Consider the following 25,171-nt stretch of genomic DNA (forward strand, 5'->3'; position numbering starts at 1 on the left):
TCGGCTCATGATTAATTCATGTGAGCATTAAATGTGTGCGAGCAGAGCCCACACACACACACACACTTAGACACAGAGCAGCAGAGAAACAGGAAATGACTCAGAAACTGAACAGACCTTCCCTTTAGTTTCATATATTTAATAAACCCAGCAGGGTCAGCACATCAAGTCACTCCATCAAATGTCTTCTGAATAACAAAACTTAATTCTATTACATTCATAAGCTGCGCCTGAGCTTATGTGAAATGTGCTTCAATAACTTATTAAAGCTGCAAGCAGCATATGTCGGGACCGAGCCGACCCGCCACTGACACGGTCCTCGTACCTTGCTGACTGCTCAAATTAAAAGCTTTTAAAAGTCACTGAATGGAAGAACTGACTGTCAGTTTGATTGACAGCTGCCCCTCAGCTGAATGACGTCATCACTCTACGCCCATATATGGTCATGAGGGAGACATGCAGCCAGAGCGGTAATCTGCAGAAGAAGAAAAAAAACGCTTCACTTTGGGAGAAAACTGCTCCGCAATCTGTTGCCTTCAGGCAAAAGTGAGCTAAAAATTATTATTTTTGATAGTAAAATTGATTATCTTTCAGTAATTTTTAGCAGTCAGACATTTAGTCTTGACATGAGAAGCCTCACTTTACTGACGTTGTTTTGATCTCTCCATGATGCCTCTAGTTGGCGCTAGAGAGCCCATTTTAGCAGTGATGAGGTTAATGTTTCCTATTTAATAAATTTTTCACTGGTCATGCCAATTTTGGTGAGTTTTGAGGCTAGTTTAGGGGTCAAATTTGAGGTCAAACAGCCTGTGCAATAATAAGAAGAACAAAACACTAGAAAGACAACAGGGACCTGACCCTCTGGGCATGGTTGCCAGGGCTCAGTCCCTAATGAAGTTATGCTGACTTAAAATATCATAACTGGGGTGAGTTTAAGGTCGCCCATCATCGAGTGAATGAGTTGTCTTGCTTAAGTTGCTTGGGTTTGCTTGCTTTTCTTTTTCTTTTGCTTAGGTAGGCATGAAAAGCTTTGAGCTTCAGCCTGCACCTTTTTCAATTAGCGTCATTTATTGCTTTTGAAATCAAGCTGTGTTCACTGTTAAACATTTTTCTTTGAATGCTGACTGAAATAAACAAACAAGCACAGATTCAGATGCTGGATGAACGTGAACCTTTTAGTCCGAACAATATCCAAGGACTTTATGACACATCTTCACTGATAAACCCTTTCTATCTGGGCTGATTACTCAGGGTTGTGTGACTTCTTGTTCCTGCTACCGATTAAGGATGCACAAAGCATATGAATCACCACCGCATTCTCTTTGTTTTAGACAAGAACAAATAAAGGTAGTTAGTTCTCTCATTTGCCCAAGAAGAATTGATGTAAGTGTCTAATGGGACTGCAATCTTTGATTTTATATCTGTTACATGGATTATGAGGTAACATCTCATCACATCACAACAGTTGAATAGGATGGCAATTCATTATAAATGCAATTAATCATAATTTGATTAAAGTGCCATGAGACTTCTGTGAGGCTCCTTGAACTGTTCCGCAAAAAGGAACAAAAAAAAAAAAAAAAGAAAAGAAAAGAAAAAAAGAAGAGAAAGTGTGGTGCAGTGAGGCCCAACCTCAGACCGGGGTCTGCCGCCTGACAGGCCACGCGCTAACACAGCCTTCCAGCTCGCGCGGGGCTTCCTGCCTGTGTCTTGTCTCCCTCCGGACTGTACCTGCGTCGGTAAGAGGAGACGTTCACGCCCAGAGTGGAGGAGAAAACAGCTGTGAAAAGAAAGAGAAAAAAAAAGGAAAGAGGAGAGGGGCTCTGGGGCACACCTGAGGAGCGGAGCGAGTCAAACATTAATCCGCGGAGACTCCAGCAGCAGCAGCAGCAGCAGCAGCACGAGACTCCAGCAGCAGCAGCACGAGCTGCGCCTCAAACTTCAGCCTGCAGTCATGCTCAAAAAGGTACCATCCACACTCAGACTCATCCATAACAGTCTTCTTTACATATATCAACTAGATATGTTTGTGTGACTTTATAGAGTTTGTAGAATATTTTAAAATGCAATAGTTGTAACTATCAAATTTGTTATTTATAGCTGTTTGAAGGGAATAATAAAACTTACTCCCACTCTGAAACGGCATCGTTCAGTACTAAAACGTATTTAAAGAATCGAAGTTATTATTATTATTTTTTTTACTTATCGCACCTTTTTCCAAAGCATTGCCAATACATCAGTTTTACTCGTTTCAATTCTTTCATCCATCCGCCTTTTTTGAAGTAAAGACAGCGTGAAGATTAAATGTTTGTTTAGTTTCGTTTTTAAAAAAAAGAACGCAACCTGATGTTGAGAAGCGCTTCCCATGTTTGCATTTGACTGCCTGAGTGACACTTGAGATAAAGAAGGTTTATCCGTGATCCTGCGATTCGTTGTTTGCGGTCAGTCCAGATTTATGGCTTTGTGAACTTCTGCTAAGAGATGTTTGAGAGGCTGAAAACACAGGATTAACTTTTTGCATCATAATAAAATGTATATATAAAAGAAAGTATAAAGTATAAAACTGGGTACACAGATCGATAGCAGTGCTTCAGACCAACGAAGGAAAAAAAAAAAAAATAACAGGGCCATTATATAATGTTCAGCATTTTAAAGTTATATCTCAATGAGACAGCTCAAGGTCATGTCATGGCGTATAGCCACCCAGCTTGATAATCGTCTCTGTTTTATTGACAAAACAGTGAACATAACAATGAGGGCAAAATGAAAAATGAGATTCTACAAATTCAAAAGAATGACATGAGTTGATGTTGAAATTTAATCACTGTTCACAGCATAAATGGCACAGTGAATCAAACTGCACTGCATGCCAGCAAAACCTCTTGTCCTGCACACAAACACTGTGTCTGAAAACACTTTTAGAGGTAGGTGTAATTACTCTTTAATAATTAGTTACTGCTCTTTTAAAACTGTAAAGGTGGCAGAATTATGAAAAAATATATATTTTTACCCATCCCTGCTTGATTTTAAATTTCGGACTACTTGTCGTCCAAATTCACTGTGTGACTTGAGAGTGACCTAAGAGGAAGAGCGTTTACCATTTCTTTATTACGTGTGAATTGACAGTTACCTCAGAGAATTTTTTTAAAATATTTTATATTCTACCATGAAAAAGAAATGACCCTTTGCTCAGTCTGTCATGGAAAATCCTGCAAGTAGACTGACCTGTTTGCTTAATCATTGAAGTGAAACAATGCTGAGGTTGGATGCAACTCAGTACGCAGCTATCACTGACCCGGGTTAAATGTCAAATGATTTGGCATTTCCTGCTTTCAAATAAAACCCTGACAAGATAACAGTCAAAGACAGTATGACTGAGGTCACCACTCCAGCGTCGCTGTCTGAAAATTGTTTAAAAAGATTTCAGATTTTTCTTAGCCTAACCATGTGAGAATTCTTCTAAAACACCATAACTCACCCACTTTTTCACTTGTAGATTTTATTGGTTTCAGTTTCATCTCCATATATTGGACATGAGAAAAAAGAAAGGAGCAAAAAAAAAAAAAAAAGGTGAGGTCTCCTCTTAACAGCCCGAGGACACATTCCTCTCTCCTCGCTGGCCTTTCTTCTTTAAATGGCGAAATGAGGGGGGCAACTGTCAACACACAATACTTCTTAAAACCAGAACAAGTGCTTAAGCGTTGACTCCAGGTTCATTCATAGGTATCGGTTTTCGTGACAGCTCACACAATGCAACGGATGTTGCATAATGGCAACTTACCCCAAATATATAACGGAATTTATTGATGTATTTTACAAATACTGCACTGAATGATTTACCAAAATGTAGTTTTACGCACAGCCAAAACAGCACCAGTTCAGACCGCGATGTGGTGAAGTATGTTGCTTAACTTGAATGTTTCGCTGAATACCTGTAGTGCTTTAAATAGAGCAACACACAAAAAACAAATTTGAAGAATGTCACTGTGTCTCCACACACATTTTTGCAGCACTGCTTTGCCAAATCTGCAACAAATACGACGAAGGACATGCAGAGTATTGATGAAATACAACTGAGTTTCAGTCAAAGAAGATGTACCGAGTTTTGCTCTCCAGCTGAGAGGGATTTTTCCGATCACATTAACTATCAGGGTTTTGTTTTGTTGGTTACATCTTCTACAGCAGTTGAAGGTGATATCACTGTGAATGATTAATGAGATGTTGCACCGGGATGTACTCACTCCTGCTTCGTGCCGGAGTTGACTGGTGATTTGATTGAAGCCTTATGCAACGCAACTGCAATGTCACTTTTGAGAGCTCAAGTCATCGCAACAAAAGAATTTTAACTTTGAGTCATCCAGCACTTGAAGCGGGAAAAAAAAACCCAGCAGGAGTGAGTGTTTCAGATGCCGTATTCACTCAGCATCTTTCATGAAATGTACAAACATGCAGGTCGGCTGTTTTGAAAGATAGGAGTTTCTTCAGATGGGAAAGTGCTCTGTATTCAAGTTGGACACGTCTGACAGCTTTCTGCTCGGTCATTACTTTTGGCGGGACAGCATGTTTGTGCATGTCCACAAGGACTCATCAAAGAACAGAAGCCTTGGTTTTGAGTTACACCGTGTCTCTGGTTTTAGTTTGAGGTGGTGTTTGCGTTCTCCTGAGCAAACCTCAACACCTAATTTCATGGATCCATTATGATTCATGGAGCTTGTCCCATACTGCAAACAGCTCCCTCTGTACACAGCTCAACACGCCTTCAAACTGAGCGAGTTTCACCAAGGCAAAGGGTGAATACACCTGTGCAAGTGTATTTAGTCTTTGACATTCAACCATTCAACAGTGTGTGTTTATCTGTATTTGCTCAAGTTCCACTGCCAACCCCAGCTCTCATGTCGTTAGCGATATGCCGGACGACTATATTGACTCTTGGTCAATATAACACAGCATCTTTGCCGGTTTTCCTTTTGATGTAATATCACACACTATCCATAAAGAAATGTGACGGCCTCCTTTAATTATCTAGAAAAACATCAAACTCTAGTTTTTTTTTGTTTGTTTGTTTGTTTGTTTTTTTTTTGTTTTTTGTTTTTTTTTTTTGTTTTTTTTGGCCTGCTGTCAACTGGATAGTCTTGTTCCAAACATTCATGGTTCCCACTGAACAGAACCAAAAAAAAAAAAAAAACCTGAATGACTTCATTCTCAGACCTGTTTAACTGCAGAGCCCCTATCAGATGACACTCAAAAATACCTGAAAGTTCAGATTTTACACGCACAGATGTGCCTGGAGGATATTTTGGAACTAAAACCCACACATTTTTCTCAATTTTCAAACTTAAAACTATTTAAACAACATGAGTTTATTTATATTTATGTTACTATTCTGTGAAATCAAGAGATATTTCTGAAGAATTTGCCCTAATTATGACTTCCTGGATGTATTTGGGTTTGAAAATTGACACATTGTCTTTTGGAAATCCTTGGTCCTTGTTTAGAGTCAGTTCCCAGTGATTCAGTTCCTTGGAAACTTTTACCAATTTTTGAAATGACTGTCTTATCGATTCCAGCGGGCACGAATGGTGCCACCGTGCACGTTACGTGCTGGAGCTTATAGGCGAATTACGCAACATGTGCCTCAACCTCACTCACCAGCACGGCCGGCAGGAAACGTGGCACCTGAGCCGCATCAATGCTCAAAAGCTTGGTTACTTTTCACACAAGAAGATGACAAAAATAGTTGCAAAGTGGAGATTTCATCAAAGGAAGGAAGTACTACCAGCATGCAGAAACATTTGCACACACAGCAGGCGGTAACTTTGAATGAGTGTCATGTTTTACGTTAAACAAAGGCCTCCTCATGCATTTTTCCCAATGAGAAGTGAGTCTATTTAAGCAATCCTTCTAATTCACTCCCCAAATTGATGGCTCTACTGAAAAACATAAAATTATTCAGGATATAATTAAATGTACAAAAAAAAAAAAATACACATTTTGGCTAGCAACTAGCAACCCACAAATCAACTTAGGGAAATTTTCCATATTAACTGGGATAAAAATTCATTAAAAAAAAACTAGGAATAAAGTTACAGTAAAGAATTCAAACAGTGGCAGGGATAAAATATGGCTCCCTCTTAAAGGAATATTTCATCCAAACAACGATTTGGTCTCATTTTCTACTCACCCTCATGCTGAGCAACACTCTGGAGCACTTTTTTGATGTCTCAAATTCAGCCGGAGATCCGTGGGAATTTTCGTTGTCAACAAACTTCCATATAACAGGGACCGATAGAGCCCGAAAGAAAAAGGTCCATAAAGTCCACAAAACGTGCCTATTTTCCTTCATACTGCTCGTCCACTGTAATCCAAGTGTCCTGAGCGGGTAACATCCATAATAAATTCGAAACATATATATATATATATATATATATATATATATAGCGATGTGCGATACCACTTTTTTTCAGACCGATACCAAGTACGAGTACTTCATCTTCAGTACTCACCGATACCGATACTTGCATACCGATACTTTATACACATAACATTTAAAATAATGCAATGAGATTATTTTTGAAAATGAATTTTATTTCCAATAAAAAGGCAGCCCAGCCACTATGTTTAAGTCCAAAATAATAGTCTGAAAAACAAAACAAGCAACTGAGTTTGCACTTATTTAAATGAAATTAAGTGCAAGATAAAACAATTTCTCTGAGTTTTACACTTTACATAAACTAAGGTTTTTAAATGTACTAATTTGAATGATTTTTTTATGAACTAAAGTCAAAGATAGAAAAACCCCCGGGTTTAAAGAGTTGCTCGTGTTATTTGTGCTGCTCTCGGATCGCTGCTCTTCAGTTTCTCGGTCTTCTGCAGAGTTTGCCGTCAAGTTGCTGCCGGAGTTTTCTTTTTTTCCAGCACAACAGCGTCAGACTCTCGTCCACAAGCTTCGCCCTGAGGTGTTTAAACAAATTACTAGTAGTAAATGAACAACATCGCGCACCTCCTTTATCAATTTTAGCATTGCAGAGTTAGCATTCTGCAAAGCTCGGCTCGTTTTCACTTATATAACAGAATTTCCACACCGGCGGTTCTGGTGAGACGAGCAGCCGTTCTGGATTCATCCTGTTGTCTCCACTCTGGATGAGACTCATGGAGAAGTCAGCCCGCTGCAGTGCAGCCCTGCGCCTGTCAGCGACTCCCAGAGAGGAGCTTCTTCCTCTTTCATGTTTGTCGGCAGCTTGCATCCCATTCGGTTGCACTACCGCCAACTGCTGGTGAGGAGGGCTTACTACGCATGGGGTTTTCTTGCCGTGAGTATCGGCGGCTGGTATCAGTAGCCTTCACGAGTACCCGATACCTTGAAATAAGGCCAGTATCGGCCCGATACCGATACCTGGTATCGGTACTCGCACATCCCTATATATATATATATATATATATATATATATATATATATATATATATATATATATATATATATACACATATACATATACATACATATATACATACATGTACATACACATTTACACACACACATACATACAGACATATATCTCTATACGTACAGACAAACCCATAATATATCTAGGTATTTATGTATATCCTGCTTACATTCATAGCTTTTAGATGACACAATGGAATGACTAAATAATAACATACGGAGTGATTCTTGCTCTAGTTTTCTTCTGTATACTGTGTCCATAACTTCAGTTTGTATCTTGATTTGAACCTATGGATTGTCTTGCAGTGTTTTAGTTCATTATCCAAATTGTTCCATAGTTTAACCCCACACACAGAAACACACCAGCTTCTCCTAGTGGTTTTCACTGCAGGAAACTTAAATTTACCATATCTCCTTAATGTATACTCAGAATTCTTCAAAATAAATAATCTTTGTATGTTCCGTGGAAGATTGAATTTACTAGCATTAAAACATAAGAGAGCCGTTTTGAGCCTAACCAAATCCATTAATTTTAAAATTTTACATTGCAAAAACAGTCTGTTTGTGTGCTCAAAATAAGGTACTTTGTTGATAACTCTTATCGCTCGCTTCTGAAGTGTACAAAGGGGATACAGTAAAGTCTTGTAATTATTGCCCCAGATCTCAATTCCATATGTCAAATATGGGAGAACTAAGGCACAGTACAATACATATAGTGCATTATACTCTAGAATAAATTTTACTTTGTTAATAATTGATATACTTTTAGAGACTTTTGACTGTGTGTATCTGATATGAGATTTCCAGCTAAGTTTTTCGTCCATGATGATACCCAAGAATTTAATCTCCGCTACCCTCTCAATCCTACTGCCCTCTATATACACTGGTAAGTCTAAGGTTATATTGTGGTTCCCGAAAAGCATAATTTTGGTTTTGCTTGTGTTCAATGATAGTTTATTTACATTCATCCAATCTTTTAGTTTGTTTAATTCTGTATTTAAATTAATAATGAGATCATTATAATTATCATTAGAGTAAAAAAATATTCGTATCATCTGCAAATAATATCAATTTTAATAGATCTGAAACTTTGAAAATATCATTAATATACAAATTAAATAATTTTGGTTCCAATATTGAACCCTGGGGCACACCGCAAGTAATATTCAACAGTCCAGAAGCACTGGTACCCAATGATCCAAACTGCTGTCTTTCAGATAAATAGCTATGAAGCCAGTTCAGCGCCATTCCTCTGATTCCGTACGTTTCAAGTTTTCTTAAAAGTATGGAATGATCCAATGTATCGAATGCTTTTTGTAGGTCTACAAAAACTCCCACTGCATATTTTCTTTGATCTAAAGCTACAGCTATTTCCTCTACTGCGTCTATTATTGCCATTGTCGTTGACCTGTTCTTCCTGAACCCGTATTGATTTTCATTTAATAAATTAAATTTGACCATTAATTTTTTCTAATCTGACATCAAACAGCCTCTCTAAAATCTTAGAAAACTGCGGAAGAAGAGAAACCGGTCTGTAGTTTGTAAAAAACATGTCTGTCACCACTTTTATAGATAGGGCTTATTTTTGCTGTTTTCATTCTTCTTGGAAATGTCCCAGTTGAAAATGATAAATTACTTATATATGTTAATGGTTTTGATATGCTGGATATGATTTTTTTAACTAGACTCATGTTTATTCCATAGCAGTCAGTGGAAGTTTTGTTTTTAGCTCTGTTGACAATATTTACTATCTCGGCTTCCTCCACAGCTGAAATAAACATACTATTTAAGTTTCTGTCTATTTCAAATGTTCTGTTGGTACCAGTGTTAGGGATTTTTCCTGCCAGATCTGGTCCCACTTTTGCAAAAAAATAATTAAATCTATTCACTACTTCCTGGTGGTTGTAGTTATCCATATTCTCAATTCTCATTCTACTTCCTTACAGGAAGGAGACAATTGAAAAACTTTATAAGGTTGAGGAAGGATGATAACCTTGAAAACAGTGATTTTTATAGCTTTCTCGAGGTGTGCAATCACCTTGAAGATAACATCACAAAGAAACAGAGCTCAATGACCCAGTACTCAACATTTTTATTGGTGTTGACCAAAGTAAATCAAATAAGGATGTTGGCTCTAGAACTTCTAAAGCCCTATTGTGTCAAAATCCCACAGTACAGAAATGCACCATCACTCATGTATGGCGAAAGCTTGGTTGGAAGCATATTATGTGTACCGGTACACTGGAACAGAAGACATTTCACTGCAGGGGGATGTGTGGACACCGGGAAAGCCAATCACTGGCACGTCTTTTGGGAGTGGCTGGTGGTCAAACCCTTCTGGACAGAACTTGATAAAGTATTACAAGATATATTTAACAGTAATCTGTCTATGCAGTTTTTCACATTATTTTTTATTCTGATAACCACGGGTAAAAAAACAGCACTTGCAAGATGTTGGTTGCTTCCTGACCCAACGTCATTTCAAGAGTGGAAATGATATTTACCCTTTGGAAAAGATTAACTTCTCCCTTCGCCTTCAGAAAAATACCTGTATTAAACCTTGGACTAAGAGGGTTAGATAAGTTAAACCGCCACAGATAGAAGTACTGAATGAATGAGCCTTCAATGCAGTGAATCCCCAGTTGACATATTTTTTTATGTATGTCGATCCTTCCCAGCATGCTCCAAGTTCTGAAACATCATGTTTTGTTCCTTGTCTTGAAAGCAAAAGAATGTAACCGTGAGTAAGTACTGTGTTATACTGCTCTCACAAAATGAAAAAAAGAAATCTGCTCGATTCCCATCTCTGTCTGTGACTGTTTTCAGAAGTACTTCCAACAGAGATTATTCAAATGTAGACAGACTGGTTATGTTGATGTGATGATAACTGATGCAAACTCCTGTTGGAGCCCACGACTTCTGTCCGGCCGACTCCACCCGGTTCTTTTATTCTATGCTTGGTATGAAAAATGCCAAAACGACTGACTTCAGATTATTACAGTTTATTTAAGTATAGTCAGATGTAATGCTCAGCGCTGGACCTTACAGGGAAAGATACAAAGTATTTCACCCCGAAAGGATCCTGATTGTTGATGAAACAGAGTTTTTATTCCATGTTCTTCTGGGCTGGGCCTGCCCCAACAGATAGGTTGGACTTTGTTCGCAATTGGACAATTTGATATTGATGTCAGGTGCCAACCGAGAGCTGACATCCTTATCCAGTATGTTTTGGAACACTAGTGAGTGTGTGTTGGTTTCTCCGGAACATGTGGGTATGTTTACACTTTAGCAGAACATCTTATAACCTTGGTGTACTTCTCTCAGGAAAGGCCTAATGTGCAGTTAATACAATTATTCCATAGTAGTAGTGCTAATTAATGTATATCCCTAACACTCCTGTTAATGTTTCACCAGAATTTGACTGTTTACCTAAGAGAAACAATGAGAAAAAACTCTCCAATAGCCTGTATTGCTGTGAGCTGCCGGGAACAACCTGCGACAAGAAAAAGAAAAGAGCATTCAAATGTTGACCGAGCAGAATTTCCTCCCGTAGCGCCGAAATGCGTTTTAAAAGTTGCATAATCTTAAATAAATTTTTCTTGTCTTTCAGAAAGAGATCTAACTTGATCAAACTTTACCTTCATTAGATTAGATAGGAACAGAACAGAATCCCTCCATACATAGCAGTCTGCGAAGTGAGAAGATCATCATCTCAGTCTAAATCCTGCTCATTGCCTCCTCTCGCTTCCTCCCACAGGGACACATTGCAGGTCTTGGTTCACTCTCTCACAGCTGATTCTCAGGCCACTGAATGTGTGAAAAGTTTCTCCTGTTGAATCATGGGGATGAGTTCTGGACTGTTAGCTGATGTGCATTTATTGAGCTGCAGAGACGGACACACTTTGCTAAAAGCAAATTTCACCAACCTCATGCCATGAACTCAATAGTTCGGTGTTGTTATTGCAACACTTTGAATGATCATCCCACAGGCTGCTTATTTTACAACCCTGATTAAAAAGGAAAATAACTAGAAAAAAACCCGCGATCAACAAAACACCAACACATTAACAATGATTTGATGCAAGTGCATTGTACTAGGGGTGTGAATCTTTGACCCACAAAACGGTTCGATTCGATCTCGATTCACAGGCTACGATTCGATTCAAGGGCGATTCTTAAAAATTATTTAGCGATTCGATTCGATTCGATCCAATCCAATCCGATCCGATTCGATACAAATTGACAATTTAATGTAACTGTCAGGCAATCTGTAACTAAGAGAGAAAAACAGAAATTAAACTTCAAAACAGCTTTTATTTTTTTTGTATTCAGAGTAAACCAAAACAGACTTCAACAACTACAGTAATTTCAACAACTTCAAACTCTGCCTGTACTTAAAATACAATCCGAATGAAAAAAAACTAAGGTATAGAAAAATAGATAAAAAAAATAAATTACAAAATAAAATAAATAAATATAATTTATATAAATAAATAAAAATAATATACAAATATAAACAAATTAAATAATGATAAATATAAATAAAAAGTGGCCCGCGAACAATAATATCTGGCCCACCAGAAGATTTTAAGAATCTGAGACACCTGCTTCACAGAGGCAGTAACACCATCGATTAACCTGTCAGTATCCAGCTCCTCCTAAACCGCCTTCATTACCTGTGAAACATATTGAAACCCTCTGATTCAGCGAACAACCTGCGGAGCTGTGCAGCACTGTGCTGCGTTCAGGGACACTTCGTAAAAGCGTCCCGCTGCGAAACGTTGCAGTCAGAGGTTAGCTTAGCTGTTAGCCACCGACGAACTAGCTGGATTTGAACGATTCTTTTATGCTTCAACATCAGTCGACGGGACGCATCTCAACTTCTGAGACGGTGGAAAGAAGATTTAAACTCGAGACAGAACGGTAAAGGTGTTGTTGACGGACAGTTCAGTTCTGAGAGGAAGTATGTGAGCGGCGTAGCGGCGGCTTGGAGAAAACGAGGGAAACATTGTTCTGGTAGGTTTAATTTTTGGGGTTTTTTTGGGGGGCGGGGGGGGGGCCTCTCAAGTGGCCGACTTGACTGTAAGCTGCTTACCATCTCGGCCAAAAGCCTCTTTTTTTTTTTTCGGTATTCGGACAAACAAACGACACACTCGGGCTCTAAACGACCACTTTGTCGCCTAATTTAAAAAAAAATCTCGATAAAGTTATACATTTCAAGAGTTTAGAGCTAAAGTGAAATCAGTTTTAGCAGATCGATTTCGGCACCAATTCCGCCATTGTCAACATGAAGACAGCCTGCCGAGCGTCACGAGCGTTGCAAGCGTCGTGTGCAGATGAACACGCGTTGAATTCCACACTTTACACGTGTCAACTTTGAGGCGTCAGTGACGCCCGTGACGCTTGCAACGCGTCTGGTGTGAACGCACCATTACACTTCACATGATATTAGTCATAGGTGGAAAGAGTACAAAAATATTATACTCAAGTACAAGTACTGTTACTCTGATGTGATTTTACTTAAGTACGAGTAAAGTTACCTGTCAAAAAATCTACTCAAGTAAAAGTAAATGATTTAAAATGTACTTTGAGTAAAAGTAAAAAGTTACTTTTTAACAACAGGTGTTTTCTGCCTCTATTGTGTTGTGCAAAAAGGAAACGAGGACGTGTGTACATACATATCAATTAAACTGTTTTATTTACAGGTAGTGAAGCAAATTCAATTATATACATGAACTGTCTGAATATATACTCGCTCTACCACTGAAGGTGGATGAGCCCACCACAAATGAAGCTCATGACAAGTTTGTCCACTTTTGCCTGTGGTACACGTCTGCCGTCCTGCCATCATGTCATCCTGTTTAGGTTGTTTGGGCAGCATTCCTGAAGGCTCCAGTGTTTGTTTCCGTGTTGCCACACCGTCACCAAAGGCCTTCAGCTCTGATGGATGTCTCCTCTGAAAACATAAATATACAAATATTTTCATTACTATGTAAATCACTACTTTTATTAAATACTCAGCATTTTAGTTATTATACTCATAGATATGTTTTCTACAGCTAATGCATTTGTGCATCAGAATGCAAAATGGTGTATTTTCACAGCTCCACTACTTCCTGAAAATAACTGTGCACATTCATTTCCTGTCTTGCATTATTGGCCAAAATGATTAATCCAGGTGTGTCTTGTTGCAGCAGTCTAAACCAGACACACCTGGATTAATCAGTTTGGCCAATAATGCAAGACAGGAAATGAATGTGCACAGTTATTTTCAGGAAGTAGTGAAGCTGTTAAAATACCCCATTTGGTCACAAAAACACATCAAGTATGAGGTACATAATAATAAACAAGAGAAACTGTGATCTTAAATGATGAATTTATTCACACAATGTGTCTTGGTTTGGTTCAAATAACGATCTAATAAAAGAACAGATAAAACTTAAACAATTGTGATTTGTTAATTCGTTTTGAGGATGCTAATGGAAAAGATTTAGGGCTCCCACTCTGGCATTAAAAGTGGAGGCTTGAAAAAAAACAACTGCAGTTTGGCGTTTGCATGTCAGCAGAGAAAAATGGAGCCTGGCTTTCAGAATCAGTGCCTCCATCCACACTGTCTGCTGGTGTGTGAGCAAAGTTATTTTGGAAAACGGAGGGAAGAAAGTGTCTGTCTATGAAAAGACTGCATCATGAATTACTGTGCTTTCCCAGCTGTAGGATTACTAGGTTAAGACAGATGCTAAATAACTAGCCTGCAAATTTGCATTTATCAGGAGGCGATAAAAGAGTTAAAAAGCTGCCAAATCATGTCTGGACTGCACAGACCACAGGGGGGGAAGCAGCTGTAGGATGTTTGCTGTGGGACCTGTAATACTGATCACGTCAGGTTGCAAGCTAACTTGCGCACATGATTAGCCAGTCGAATAACAGCATTAGTTAGCTTGTTGGAAAGGAAACGAGAAACACGACTTACCTCAACATGCTTGCGCATAGGAGCCAGGGGTGCACTGTATTTTTTGTATCTGTGTCTTCGACCTCTCCACGGTTGTCCACCACAACGCCTTCGCCTGTCTCCATGTTCACCATCGTCTGTGTGAGACTTGCGCCATGTCTGTCTCTGCTCGCACCAATTAACTCTCCCTCCCTGATTCAGTACCAGAACGCGTTTTCTCTTCTCTGTTTCAGCCTTTTTTCCTTTTTTTTTTTTTTTTTTACTCAGTAACGTTTGTGATGTAAAATGTACCGGAGTACATTACTTAGAAGAAAATGTACTTAAGTAAAAGTAAAATTACACTTTTTAAAAAGTACTTGAAAAAGTATAAGTACACAAAAAAGCTACTCAATTACAGGAACGCGAGTAAAGTAATTCGCTACTTTCCACCCCTGATATTAGTTATGGTCAACTCTCCTCAAAACACACGTGAACGTTGGCATCCCTGCTGTGTTTGGATTTTAAAATACAATTATTTAGTGTTTTTGTGTGAGAAGACTGCACCTTACAAAAAACTGCAGCACTGTCTACTCAACGTGAATTTGTGATTTCTGTTTCTGACTTCTGCTTCAGGTGGTGACAGAGTTCCACCAAAGCTTGATGGACAACGTGAAAGTCTCCAGAAAGAAGCTCCTCCTGCTCTTTGTGTTTTCCCTCGTCCTCGTAGCCATCTTCAGCGTTCAGTTCTCCGACTTCTCCATGCAAAACTACATCCCCAGACATGAGTGGCCATCTGTCACCTGCCCCTTCCTGGTCTCCCAGCAGACCATCACTCCCATTGACGACACCAGGCATCTGCTGGTTTCTGGCTACATGGATCAGAGAGTGAAAGGTCTGGACGTTCGAATCATCAGCTTATTCAACAAAAACGCCAAGCAGCCGCTGTACTGCCTCTTCTGCTGCGCCGGCTCATTAAGTACATCGACTCCAGCGTCCGTTTTCCCGCATCCAGAAAATTTTGGATTTGCCTACGTCACAACAGATGTCATGTGTCAGATTCCCCAAGACTGCAATGCCACTCATGTCACAGTTTTGACCGAGCCATTCACGCAGGACCCGACCAAGCTGTCGAACCACACGTGGCTTCCTTTAAGGAATCGGAATAAGCACTTATCAGACCAAGAAAAGCTGAAGTTTAACTTCACCGTTTGTATCTCCAACCTTTTCGGTGACTATGACAATGTGCTTCAGTTTGTCCAGACCCTCGAGATGTACAGGTCAGCAACTCTACACACCACTGTGTTTGTTTCTTTCTTGATGATGTCCAAAAGAAAGGGAAAAAACTCAGAGAACAGTGAAAGAGGAATAGAAAGGACAGAGAAAAAGAGAAACCAGTGAGCAAACAAGTTGGTATCAGACAGCGAGCTAATCTACTCGCTGCAGACTCGAAGAGGGGCCAGAGAATCAAATGAGGAACTTCCAGTTCCACTTTCAGAGATCTGACAGGACAGTACGCAGAGAGAGAACAGAGAGGATAGAGCACCGACTGCAGGAGATATTAAAGTTGGCCAAGTGGGGTTTGTGGGTTCAAAATGAGATCATGAGAAAACGCATGTAGTATTTTCTAATTTACAGGAGAGAGACAGAATGACGGTGACATTTAATGGTGGTTTCACCAAAAATTCCACAACATATGAACATCGTTCCTGTCACAACAATCAGTTCAGCAGACCTATGAAGCAGTTATTCAAATACTCTGATAAGGAATTACAACAATCTAGTCTAGAAGTAACAAATGCTTGGATTGATTTCTCACTGTCATTCGAGTCGACGTGTTCCTGATTTTAGGAACATGACAGGTGAAATAAATAGAATTCTGCAGACTTTTTAAATGTGGGAGTCGAAGGATGAGTCCTGGTGAAAAGTAACTCCCCGGTTGCTCACAGTGGTGGAAGACAAACTAATTATATTCCTTGTTACTAAATGTTTAGATAATTTGCCACTAAACTGAACCGAATAAGAACTGTTTTATGTGAGATGAGGATTGGAGTTGTGTTACACCCTGGCTCAGTGGGTGCAACATTAAGGAAGACAAGCCAACTAAAAGTTTAACAATTTATTTACAAGACGAGGAGTAAAAACATACAAGGAATAAATTAAAGATGTGTGAGGTGGAGAGCAGCTGCTGCCATGCTGCCAGCCAGATGGAGAGAGAGAGAGAGATAGTGCAGCGGATGATTGCAATATAGCATAAAAATACTTCAACTGATGATACAAGATGATATTATAACATAACACCAAACCTAGCCAATACCCTCTCACGGTGGAACAGAGTGACATGGACATCCTGGAGAGGTTTGCCATACTTATGTAGGACAGATCCAGCACTCCTGCCACTGTGGATGAGGCCAGGCTGGAATTATTTGCCAGGAAACAGCAACCCTATGAGGGAATCCCACCAACCAAAGCCGCTATTCTCCAACATGCCAAGCGTGTTGCCTACCAGGCTGGCTGTGTGTGGGGCCAGGCAACCCAGTCAGCCTGAAGAGAGCCCTGCTGACTGGGGATGGCAGAAGTCAGGTGAGCAGGTCTTCTGGACAGCAACTGACCAAATTTGGTTGCAAAGCAAGTGTTACAGGCTTAAATGCACAGTGCTTCCATCCATCCATCAAAGTTAAAGTCTCCCTATGCTCAAGTGCGTTAGGCGGCACCTATCTCCATTTCGTAACCCCAGGCCACACAGCTACTGTGAGTAGTGAAAGCTACAGTCAGGGGGTTAGACCTCTGGTAGCTCTGTGTGTTCGACCCCCTACCCTGTTCTATATATGCCGAGCAGCTGGCTGGAAGGCAGTAGGTACCATTTTTAAGGTCTTTGGTATGATCCGGCCTGGATGCGAACACACAACCTCCCGGTTGAGGCAGATGCTCTACCACTCTGGCCATCACTCTGGTCCATTCATCTATCCATCCATCCATTTTCTAAATCGCTTCTCCTTTTCAGGGTTGCAGGTGGCTGGCGCCAATCCCAGCTTCTGCAGGCGAGGGCAGGTTCACCCTGGACAGGTCTCCAGTCTGACACAGGGCTGACACAAATAGACAAATACGAGGGGGTACCCAAAAGTTCCAAGAATTTGGTCATAAAATACTAATAATAATGAGTTTCTACTTCTGGCCGTCAGATGTGCTGCAGGTAAGCCTCGTGCATATCTGTGAAAAAGCTGAGCTCCCAGAGTTACACTGATGCCTTTCAGGTGCTATTTATAGTAACAGAGTGCCGCTGCGGTCTGCGCTTTTTCCAAAATGGCGACATTAGCTGGAAAGCCAGAGCAGCGAGCAAACATTAAATTATGCTTTATGCTGGGAAAAAACAGCAGCAGAAACACTCACCTTGTTGCAGCAAGCCTACAAGGATGATGCTCTGGGGAAGACTCAGGTCCATGAGTAGTTCGGGGGTTTAAAAAGGGCCATGTGTCCGTGCGTCAGGTCCGCTCAGCCGTGAAAACAATGCTGAGCTGCTTTTTCGCTGTCCAGGGTATCGTCCACAGCGAGTTTGTCCCTCCAGGTCAAACTGTAAATCAGGACTACTACATCGAAGTCCTCAGACGGCTCTGTGAGGATGTGAGGAGGAAGCGGCCCGCGTAGTGGCGGAGTGGAGCCCAGTTGATCCACCACCACAATGCGCCAGCGGACACGGCGCTGCGCGTCAGGCAGTTTCTGACGAAGAATGAGATGAATTACCTCCCCGATCCGCCTTATTCGCCAGATGAAGCCTCGAGTGACTTTTTCTTGTTCCCCAAGTTGAAGAAGGAGCTGAAGGGACAGCGGTTTGCAGATGTGGAGGAGGTGACAGAAAAAACGCAGCCGGCCCCAAATGGCACAATTACGCATGGGTCTGACGACGCATTCGTGAAGTGGGAGACACGACTGGAGTGCATTAATGCGGATGGAGATTATTTTGAAGGCGACGGTGATGTTTTATTTTAAAATGTCAGAAATAAAAAGTTACAGTCAAATTCCGGGAACGCCCTCATAACCATTCACGCTCACTCCTAGGGGCAATTTAGGGTGATCAATTAACCTGACATGCATGTTTTTGGACCGTGGGAGGAAGACGGAGAACCCATAGTGAACCCACGCATACACAGGGAGAACATGCAAACTCCACACAGGAAGGCCCCGAGCCCCAGCTGGTAATTGAACCCAGGACCATCTTGCTGTGGGGCAAGAGCTCTAACCACTGTGCCACCGTGCAGCCCTGCACAGCACTTTGTATACTTGCAAATGTGAACTGTAGATCAAGTATAAGCAATGGGTCAAATTTAACTGAGTGACAGAATGGAGTGGGCTTCTTTCATTCCTATTTAACACTTTCCCTGTGGTAGTCTTTTATTCAATGGCAGTTTAATAAACATTTTTGTTGAATACTTTGAACACAAAAACCAGACAAAAATAATGTTTCCGTCTCAATTAGTTGCTGAAATCTTGGATATTTTAGATTTTGCGGTGGCCATTTTGGATGCCATCTTGAATTTTACACATATATGGATTCTCTGAAGAAATGACAATTTACACTGCAATGTATGTCCCCAATCAGTGGGTTCTATGTCAAACATTTGTGCATATTTGAGTGAATTTAGACCATTATGCAACAAATCTCAATCGTGGATGGCGGCCATCTTGAAAAATGGTCGCCATCTTGAATTTCTACGTGGCTAATGCCCTTTTCTGAAAAAGTAAGATCTAGCGAGCATTTGTGCCAAATTTGTTGCTTGTATCACTATTTGAAGTATTTTTACAGTTATCCGCTGCACTAAGAGGGAGTGGCCAAGGTGGAGCTTCAATAGACCCCAGGTTCAAGGCAGGCTGCAAAACCTGGCACTGGAATGACATACTTAGTGCAGGTCACCATAACACCCCCTCCCACAAGCAAGTTGATCAGGTCAACATGCAACATTCTACAGGAGACTCACGACCTCGAAAGTGCATCAGCCGGGAGATTGTCACATCCCCGAATATGACGAACATCCAATGTGAACCCCTGCAGGAACAGGCTCCATCTCATGAGTCGTTGGTTTGAGTTCTTCATGCGACCCAGGGCAACCAGTGGATTATGGTCAGTGTAGACCACAACAGGTTGGCTGGAAGTGACATAAACCTCGAAATGCTCAAGGGCCATAATTAGAGCCAACACCTCCTTTTCTATGGTGGAGTATCTGCACTGGTGGACATTAAACTTCCTCGAGAAGTATCAGACGGGGTGCTCTATCCCCAATCTGTCCTGCAGGAGGACAGCTCCAGGACCAACCTCGCTGGCATCCACCGCCAGTTTAAAGGGCTGTCTAAAGTCAGGAACTACAGTATGAGGGCGGGGGCATTGGCCAACAGAGCCTTCAAGCTTTCAAAAGCTACCTGACATGCCTGACACCAAACAAAACAGACCGTAGGGCTAAGCAGGTTGGTTAGGGGAGCTGCAACAGTGGCAAAGGTTTTGCAAAAGCTCCTGTAATATCCTGTCATACCAAGAAAGCATTTAAGGTCACATCTGTTAGTAGGAAGAGAGTAGCTTGGACATACTGTTCCACAGCCCACAACTTTTCCTAAATAAGTAACAGTAGCCTGCCCAAACCCACACTTAGCAAGGTTTATCGTTAAATTGGCAACTACAAGTCGGGAAAATACACAACCAAGTTCAGATAGATGGTCATACCATGAGGAACTGTAGATGACTACATCATCCAAGTAAGCTTCACAACCATCGATGCCTTTCAGAACTGTGTTAACAAGACGTTGAAAAGTGGCTGTAGCATTCCTCATACCAAAAGCCATGACATTGTACTGACAAAGATCATCAGGAGTGACAAAAGCTGAGATCCTTACAAGCTCTCGGGGTCAAATGGACCTGTCAATAACCCTTCAAGAGGTCTAGCTTTCAGACAAATGAAGCACCATTAGATTTGATATGAGGTTGTTCATTCGCTAATATGCAAAGGCTATTTGCAAAAATAACACAAGCAGTCAGGAGAGATATTCAGTGTTTCTTTGCATGTTTGTGTGTTTCCTGTTTAAACTGTGCTCCATTGTATTGGGATATTCATGGGATGAGCAGCAGAGCTGTGTACGTGGGCTGCTTCCATAAAAATGGTGCCAAATCTTTTCACCATTGTCAAACAGCTTATTCTGCTATTGATTTTCTCTTGGCGTTGTTTGGATTGAAGCAAGATGTATTAGAGAGTTAACCATTTATTATTTAAACAGACAGATTGTAAAGGGCTTGTGGAGGAACCTCATGCTCACACTGCTGTGGGATGAGATCTCATTCTGTCCAGAGAATCATTATGTTGGTCACTGCAGAGAACATTTGATGAATTTATCATTTCTGTTGCTCATCCCACAAATGCATGTTCCTCACGAGTGTGGCACCATTCAACATGGAAGTAGATGATGCTCTTTTTATCTTCAAAGCACTAGACAGAAACATTTGTTTGCTTCAGTTGTTTGAGATAAATTGCTTTAAACGGCTGGAACAAACGGCTGCTCCAACTATAGGGGGATCACACTCCTCAGCCTCCCTGGGAAAGTATTCCAGGGTACTGGAGAGGAGGATTCAACTGATAGTCGAACCTCGGATTCAGGAGGAACAATGCGGTTTTCATCCTGGTCGTGGAACAGTGGACCAGCTCTATACCCTCCATAGGGTGCTAGAGGTTTCGTGGGAGTTCACCCAACCAGTTCACATGTGTTTTGTGGACTTGGAGAAGGCGTTCGACCGCGTCACTCGTGGTGTCTTGTGGGGGGTGCTTCGGGAATACGGAGTCCGGGGCCCCTTGTTAAGGGCCATCGAGTCTCTGTATGATCGGAGTAGGAGTCTGGTCCGCATTGCCGGCAGTAAGTCGGACCTGTTCCCGGTGCATGTTGGACTCCGGCAGGGCTGCCCTTTGTCACCGGTTCTGTTCATAGTGTTTATGGACAAAATTTATTGGTGTAGCCAGGGGCCAGAGGGGGTCCGGTTCGGGGATCGCAGGATTTCATCTCTGCTTTTTGCAGATGATGTTGTCCTGTTGGCTTCATCGAACCTGGACCTACAGCATGCACTGCGGCGGTTCGCAGCCGAGTGTGAAGCGACAGGGATGAGGATCAGCATCTCCAAATCCGAGGCCATGGTCCTCGACCGGAAGAGGGTGGCTTGCCCCCTCCAGGTCGGTGGAGAGACTCTGGCCCAAGTGGAGGAGTTTAAGTATCTTGGGGTCTTGTTCACGAGTGGGGGACGAATGGAACGTGAGATTGACAGGCGGATCGGTGCAGCGTCTGCATTGATGCGGTCGTTGTATCGATCCATTGTGGTGAAGAAGGAGCTGAGCCGTAAGGCGAAGCTCTCGATTTACTGGTCAATCTACATTCCCACCCTCATCTATGGTCATGAACTTTGGGTCATGACCGAAAGGACAAGATCCCGGATACAAGCAGCTGAAATGAGCTTCCTCCGTAGGGTGGCTGGGCGCTCCCTTAGAGAGGGTGAGGAGCTCAGTCACCAGGGAGGAGCTCGGAGTAGAGCCGCTACTCCTCTGCATCGAGAGGGGCCAGCTGAGGTGGCTCGGGCACCTCTTTAGGATGCCTCCTGGATGCCTCCCTGGGGAAGTGTTCCGGGTATGTCCCGGTGGGACCCCGGGGAAGACCTAGGACACGCTAGAAAGACTATGTCTCTTGGCTGGCCTGGGAACGCCTTGGGATCCTCCCAGAAGAGCTGGAGGAAGTGTCTGGGGGCAGGGAAGTCTGGGCATCGCTGTTTAGACTGCTGCCCCCGCGACCCGGTCCCGGATAAGCAGTTGAAAATGGATGGATGGATGGATGGATTGACAGCTGGAGCATGTTTAACTTTTCAGATGAGTAAAGGTAACGTTTGCCTCACTGTGTCTCAGGTTGCTGGGAGTAGACAGAGTGGTCATCTATAACACCAGCTGTGGCCAAAACCTTGACCGCGTGCTGCAGATTTACAGCCAGGAGGGCTTTTTGGAAGTTGTCCCCTGGCCCATCGACAAGTATCTGAATCCGTCCCCCGGGTGGCTTTTCTCCATATCTGGAGGGGACATACACTACTTTGGCCAGATGACGACTCTAAACGAGTGCATTTATAGAAGTATGGAGCGCTCTCGCTACGTCCTGCTAAACGACATGGATGAAATCATAATGCCGTACCAGCATAACAACCTGATGTCTCTGATGGACGCTCTCCAAAAGCAGCATCCAGAGGTAGGGAACTCTTGCTTTTACTGAAAAGACAAAACACATGACTGTCCAAATGTTTCCATCACACTCACAATATGTAAAAGAATGTTTTGCATTCTGTATTCGTACTGGCAGGCTGGGGTCTTCCTCATCGAGAACCACATCTTTCCCAAGACAATATTTGAGCCAAGCCGGAGGTTTCACCTGCCTCAGTGGGAAGGAGTTCCAGGAGTGAACATCCTGGAGCACATTCACAAGGAGGAACCGAACAGAAAAATTTACCATCCGCACAAAATGATCATTCAGCCAAGGTAAGCTGAATCAGGCGCTCTGAAGAGCTCCTCACTCTTCACATTCAGTATAATGCATTCACACTTTGGCTGAATCTGTCATCCACTGGACTACATGCTTGTGTTTTCGCTCCTGGTTTCTGTCTTTTGGGCCTTTTCATGTTGAGCTTGCATGTTCTCCCTGTGTCTGTCTGTGAGTCTGAAACCTGCATCTGAACTGCTCGTTGCGTATCTCTGGCATCTGGAATATACTGCATGGCCTTTCTCCTCTGACTCCGGGTTACCAAGCTCCCACAATTTTCATATTCAAACATAATTAAGTCAAGTATCTCTAATATTTGCAGTTCTCATTTGTTTTGTGGAATTTGAGTACAATTGATTTTGATTTTCAAAGGTACATGTCACTTCATGGTTTTTTCTTTCATCAACACCAATTTAAAGAAACTGCTTTGAACTCACCATTATCTCTGTGCATCTCAGGATGGTGGAGCAGACTTCAGTGCACGAAGTCCTCAAGGCTTTCGGCAATAAAGTCAAGGTTCCACTCGACGTTTGTCGGATCATTCACGTCCGTTACTCTATTCGGGAACCCAGCTACAAGGACTTTCGTATGGACAAGCGACTGTGGGACTTCCAGGAACTGCTGATTCCCCGTGTTGACGAGGTGTTGAAGAAAGTGGGTCTGCTGAATGAGACAGTTAGAGCTGAGGAGTGAGATCTGCACCAGGATGGACACGACAACAAGTTGAGCCAGGCAAACATTCTGTCCTCTGCAGTGTCCGAGGAGTGTTGGACATCTGTCGCTGTCTTATTTAATGGTATCAGAATTGCACAAGGGTTATGATGATTAGCACTTTTTTCATAAGGTCCAGATTGGCTTCGATGGCCTTTCTGTGCAGGGATTGCATGTTTTCTTTGTGTGTGCATGGATTTTCTAGAGCAGGGGTCCTCAAATACAAATCTTGGCGGTCCACATTTGTTTTTTTACTTACATGCATGGGTCCGGGCTTCAGCGCCCTGTGGGAACGGCGGGGCGGGGTGGGGGGGCAGCGATACTGAGGGATGCCGGGCAGTGCCGGGCAGTGCCGAGCAGTGCGGTGCGACGGAGCGCGCCGCAGTCTTTTTTTTTTTTTTTTTTTTTCATACATTTGCCCTACTACCGCGGTCCGCTAATTAAGGAATCCAGTTCTAGAGGTACTCTGGTTTCCTCCCACAGTCCAAAAACACATGCATTTTAAACATGTGTGTGTGTGTGTGTGTGTGTGTGTGTGTGTGTGTGTGTGTGTGTGTGTGTGTGTGTGTGTGTGTGTGTGTGTGTGTTGCACGGGGTGTACTCCTCCTCCACCCATGGAGCTCCAGTTCCCACTCACTATGAACACAGTAAAGCATCAGGACAGATGGATGTATGAAGGCTGGATTTATGAATGAATGACAATTTGTATTTGTCAGAAATGAGTTTTTTGTCTGTTTTTTAAGTGCCATATAATGTGAGCCAAACAGGCCAACCCACTTACGGGGAGTGTCACTCAAAGCCAGATGTTTTTAAAATTCTTCTTCAATGTCTCCACATCCTCTCATACTAGAAAGACGTACATGGTCACTTCATGCAGATTTCACCTCTTTTTGTGTTGTACATGTGGCTGCTATGCAACAAAAAAAAAAAAACTGTACTATGTAACAACACAGCAATCCTTTCAACTGAACATGATCATATAGTGACAATAGTACAATGTTTTTGTTTAAATGTTGAAATGTCTGTAAAATACCCCTGAGTTAGTATCATTCATATTTTATGTATATTATGAACACACTGTGCAGATTATAATGAAGTTATGTATTTTCATGATTGATTATCGACTCAGGGATCTGTCACTTTAATTTATATACAGCACTTCATAAATGACCAAAAACAAAATTTCAGGGCGCTTTCTCATCTTTGTGGGAAGTCTGTGTAGCAACCAATAAACACCATAATAGTGTGATACCTGCCAATGGCATAGTTTTGGGCATTAAAAAAGCAATAAAGCCAATAGATGAATAATTTGCCAATAATGTTATGGAATAAAAATTAGATGGTAAAGGCATTCAAAAGAAAGTGTGCCGCACAAAATGCATCCTCATGGACTGAATATGGATTGATGCCTTTTTGAAATTGTTATGTTATTAAAAGGCGCTACAATATTGGCCATCGCAGCGTTATTGGTTGCTGCAGTTTTCCTTCCTGGTGTTACGTGAACCTCATGGAATCAAGCCATGGTCTGTTCAGGGACTTTATACGATCACTTA

At 41.8% G+C, this 25,171-nt stretch overlaps 1 protein-coding gene across 1 annotated transcript; it reads left to right on the forward strand.

Moving 5' to 3' along the window:
- Positions 1-1,654: 1,654 nt before the first annotated feature.
- LOC115407019 (uncharacterized) lies at positions 1,655-24,002 on the forward strand. Its single transcript, XM_030117335.1, has 5 exons — positions 1,655-1,966; positions 15,006-15,649; positions 22,289-22,619; positions 22,731-22,906; positions 23,366-24,002. Exons 1-5 carry the CDS (start codon positions 1,955-1,957, stop codon positions 23,598-23,600), a joined length of 1,398 nt encoding a protein of 465 aa, XP_029973195.1. The 5' UTR covers positions 1,655-1,954; the 3' UTR covers positions 23,601-24,002.
- The last annotated feature ends 1,169 nt before the right edge of the window (positions 24,003-25,171 follow it).

This window comes from Salarias fasciatus, chromosome 19 (genome assembly GCF_902148845.1).
Source record: "Salarias fasciatus chromosome 19, fSalaFa1.1, whole genome shotgun sequence".
In the NCBI taxonomy this organism is placed as follows: domain Eukaryota; kingdom Metazoa; phylum Chordata; class Actinopteri; order Blenniiformes; family Blenniidae; genus Salarias; species Salarias fasciatus.

Coding starts and splice junctions, on each gene's coding strand:
- LOC115407019 (XM_030117335.1), top strand. Junction 15,650..22,288: donor CAGACCCTCGAGATGTACAG/GTCAGCAACTCT, acceptor ACTGTGTCTCAG/GTTGCTGGGAGTAGACAGAG. Junction 22,907..23,365: donor AAAATGATCATTCAGCCAAG/GTAAGCTGAATC, acceptor TGTGCATCTCAG/GATGGTGGAGCAGACTTCAG.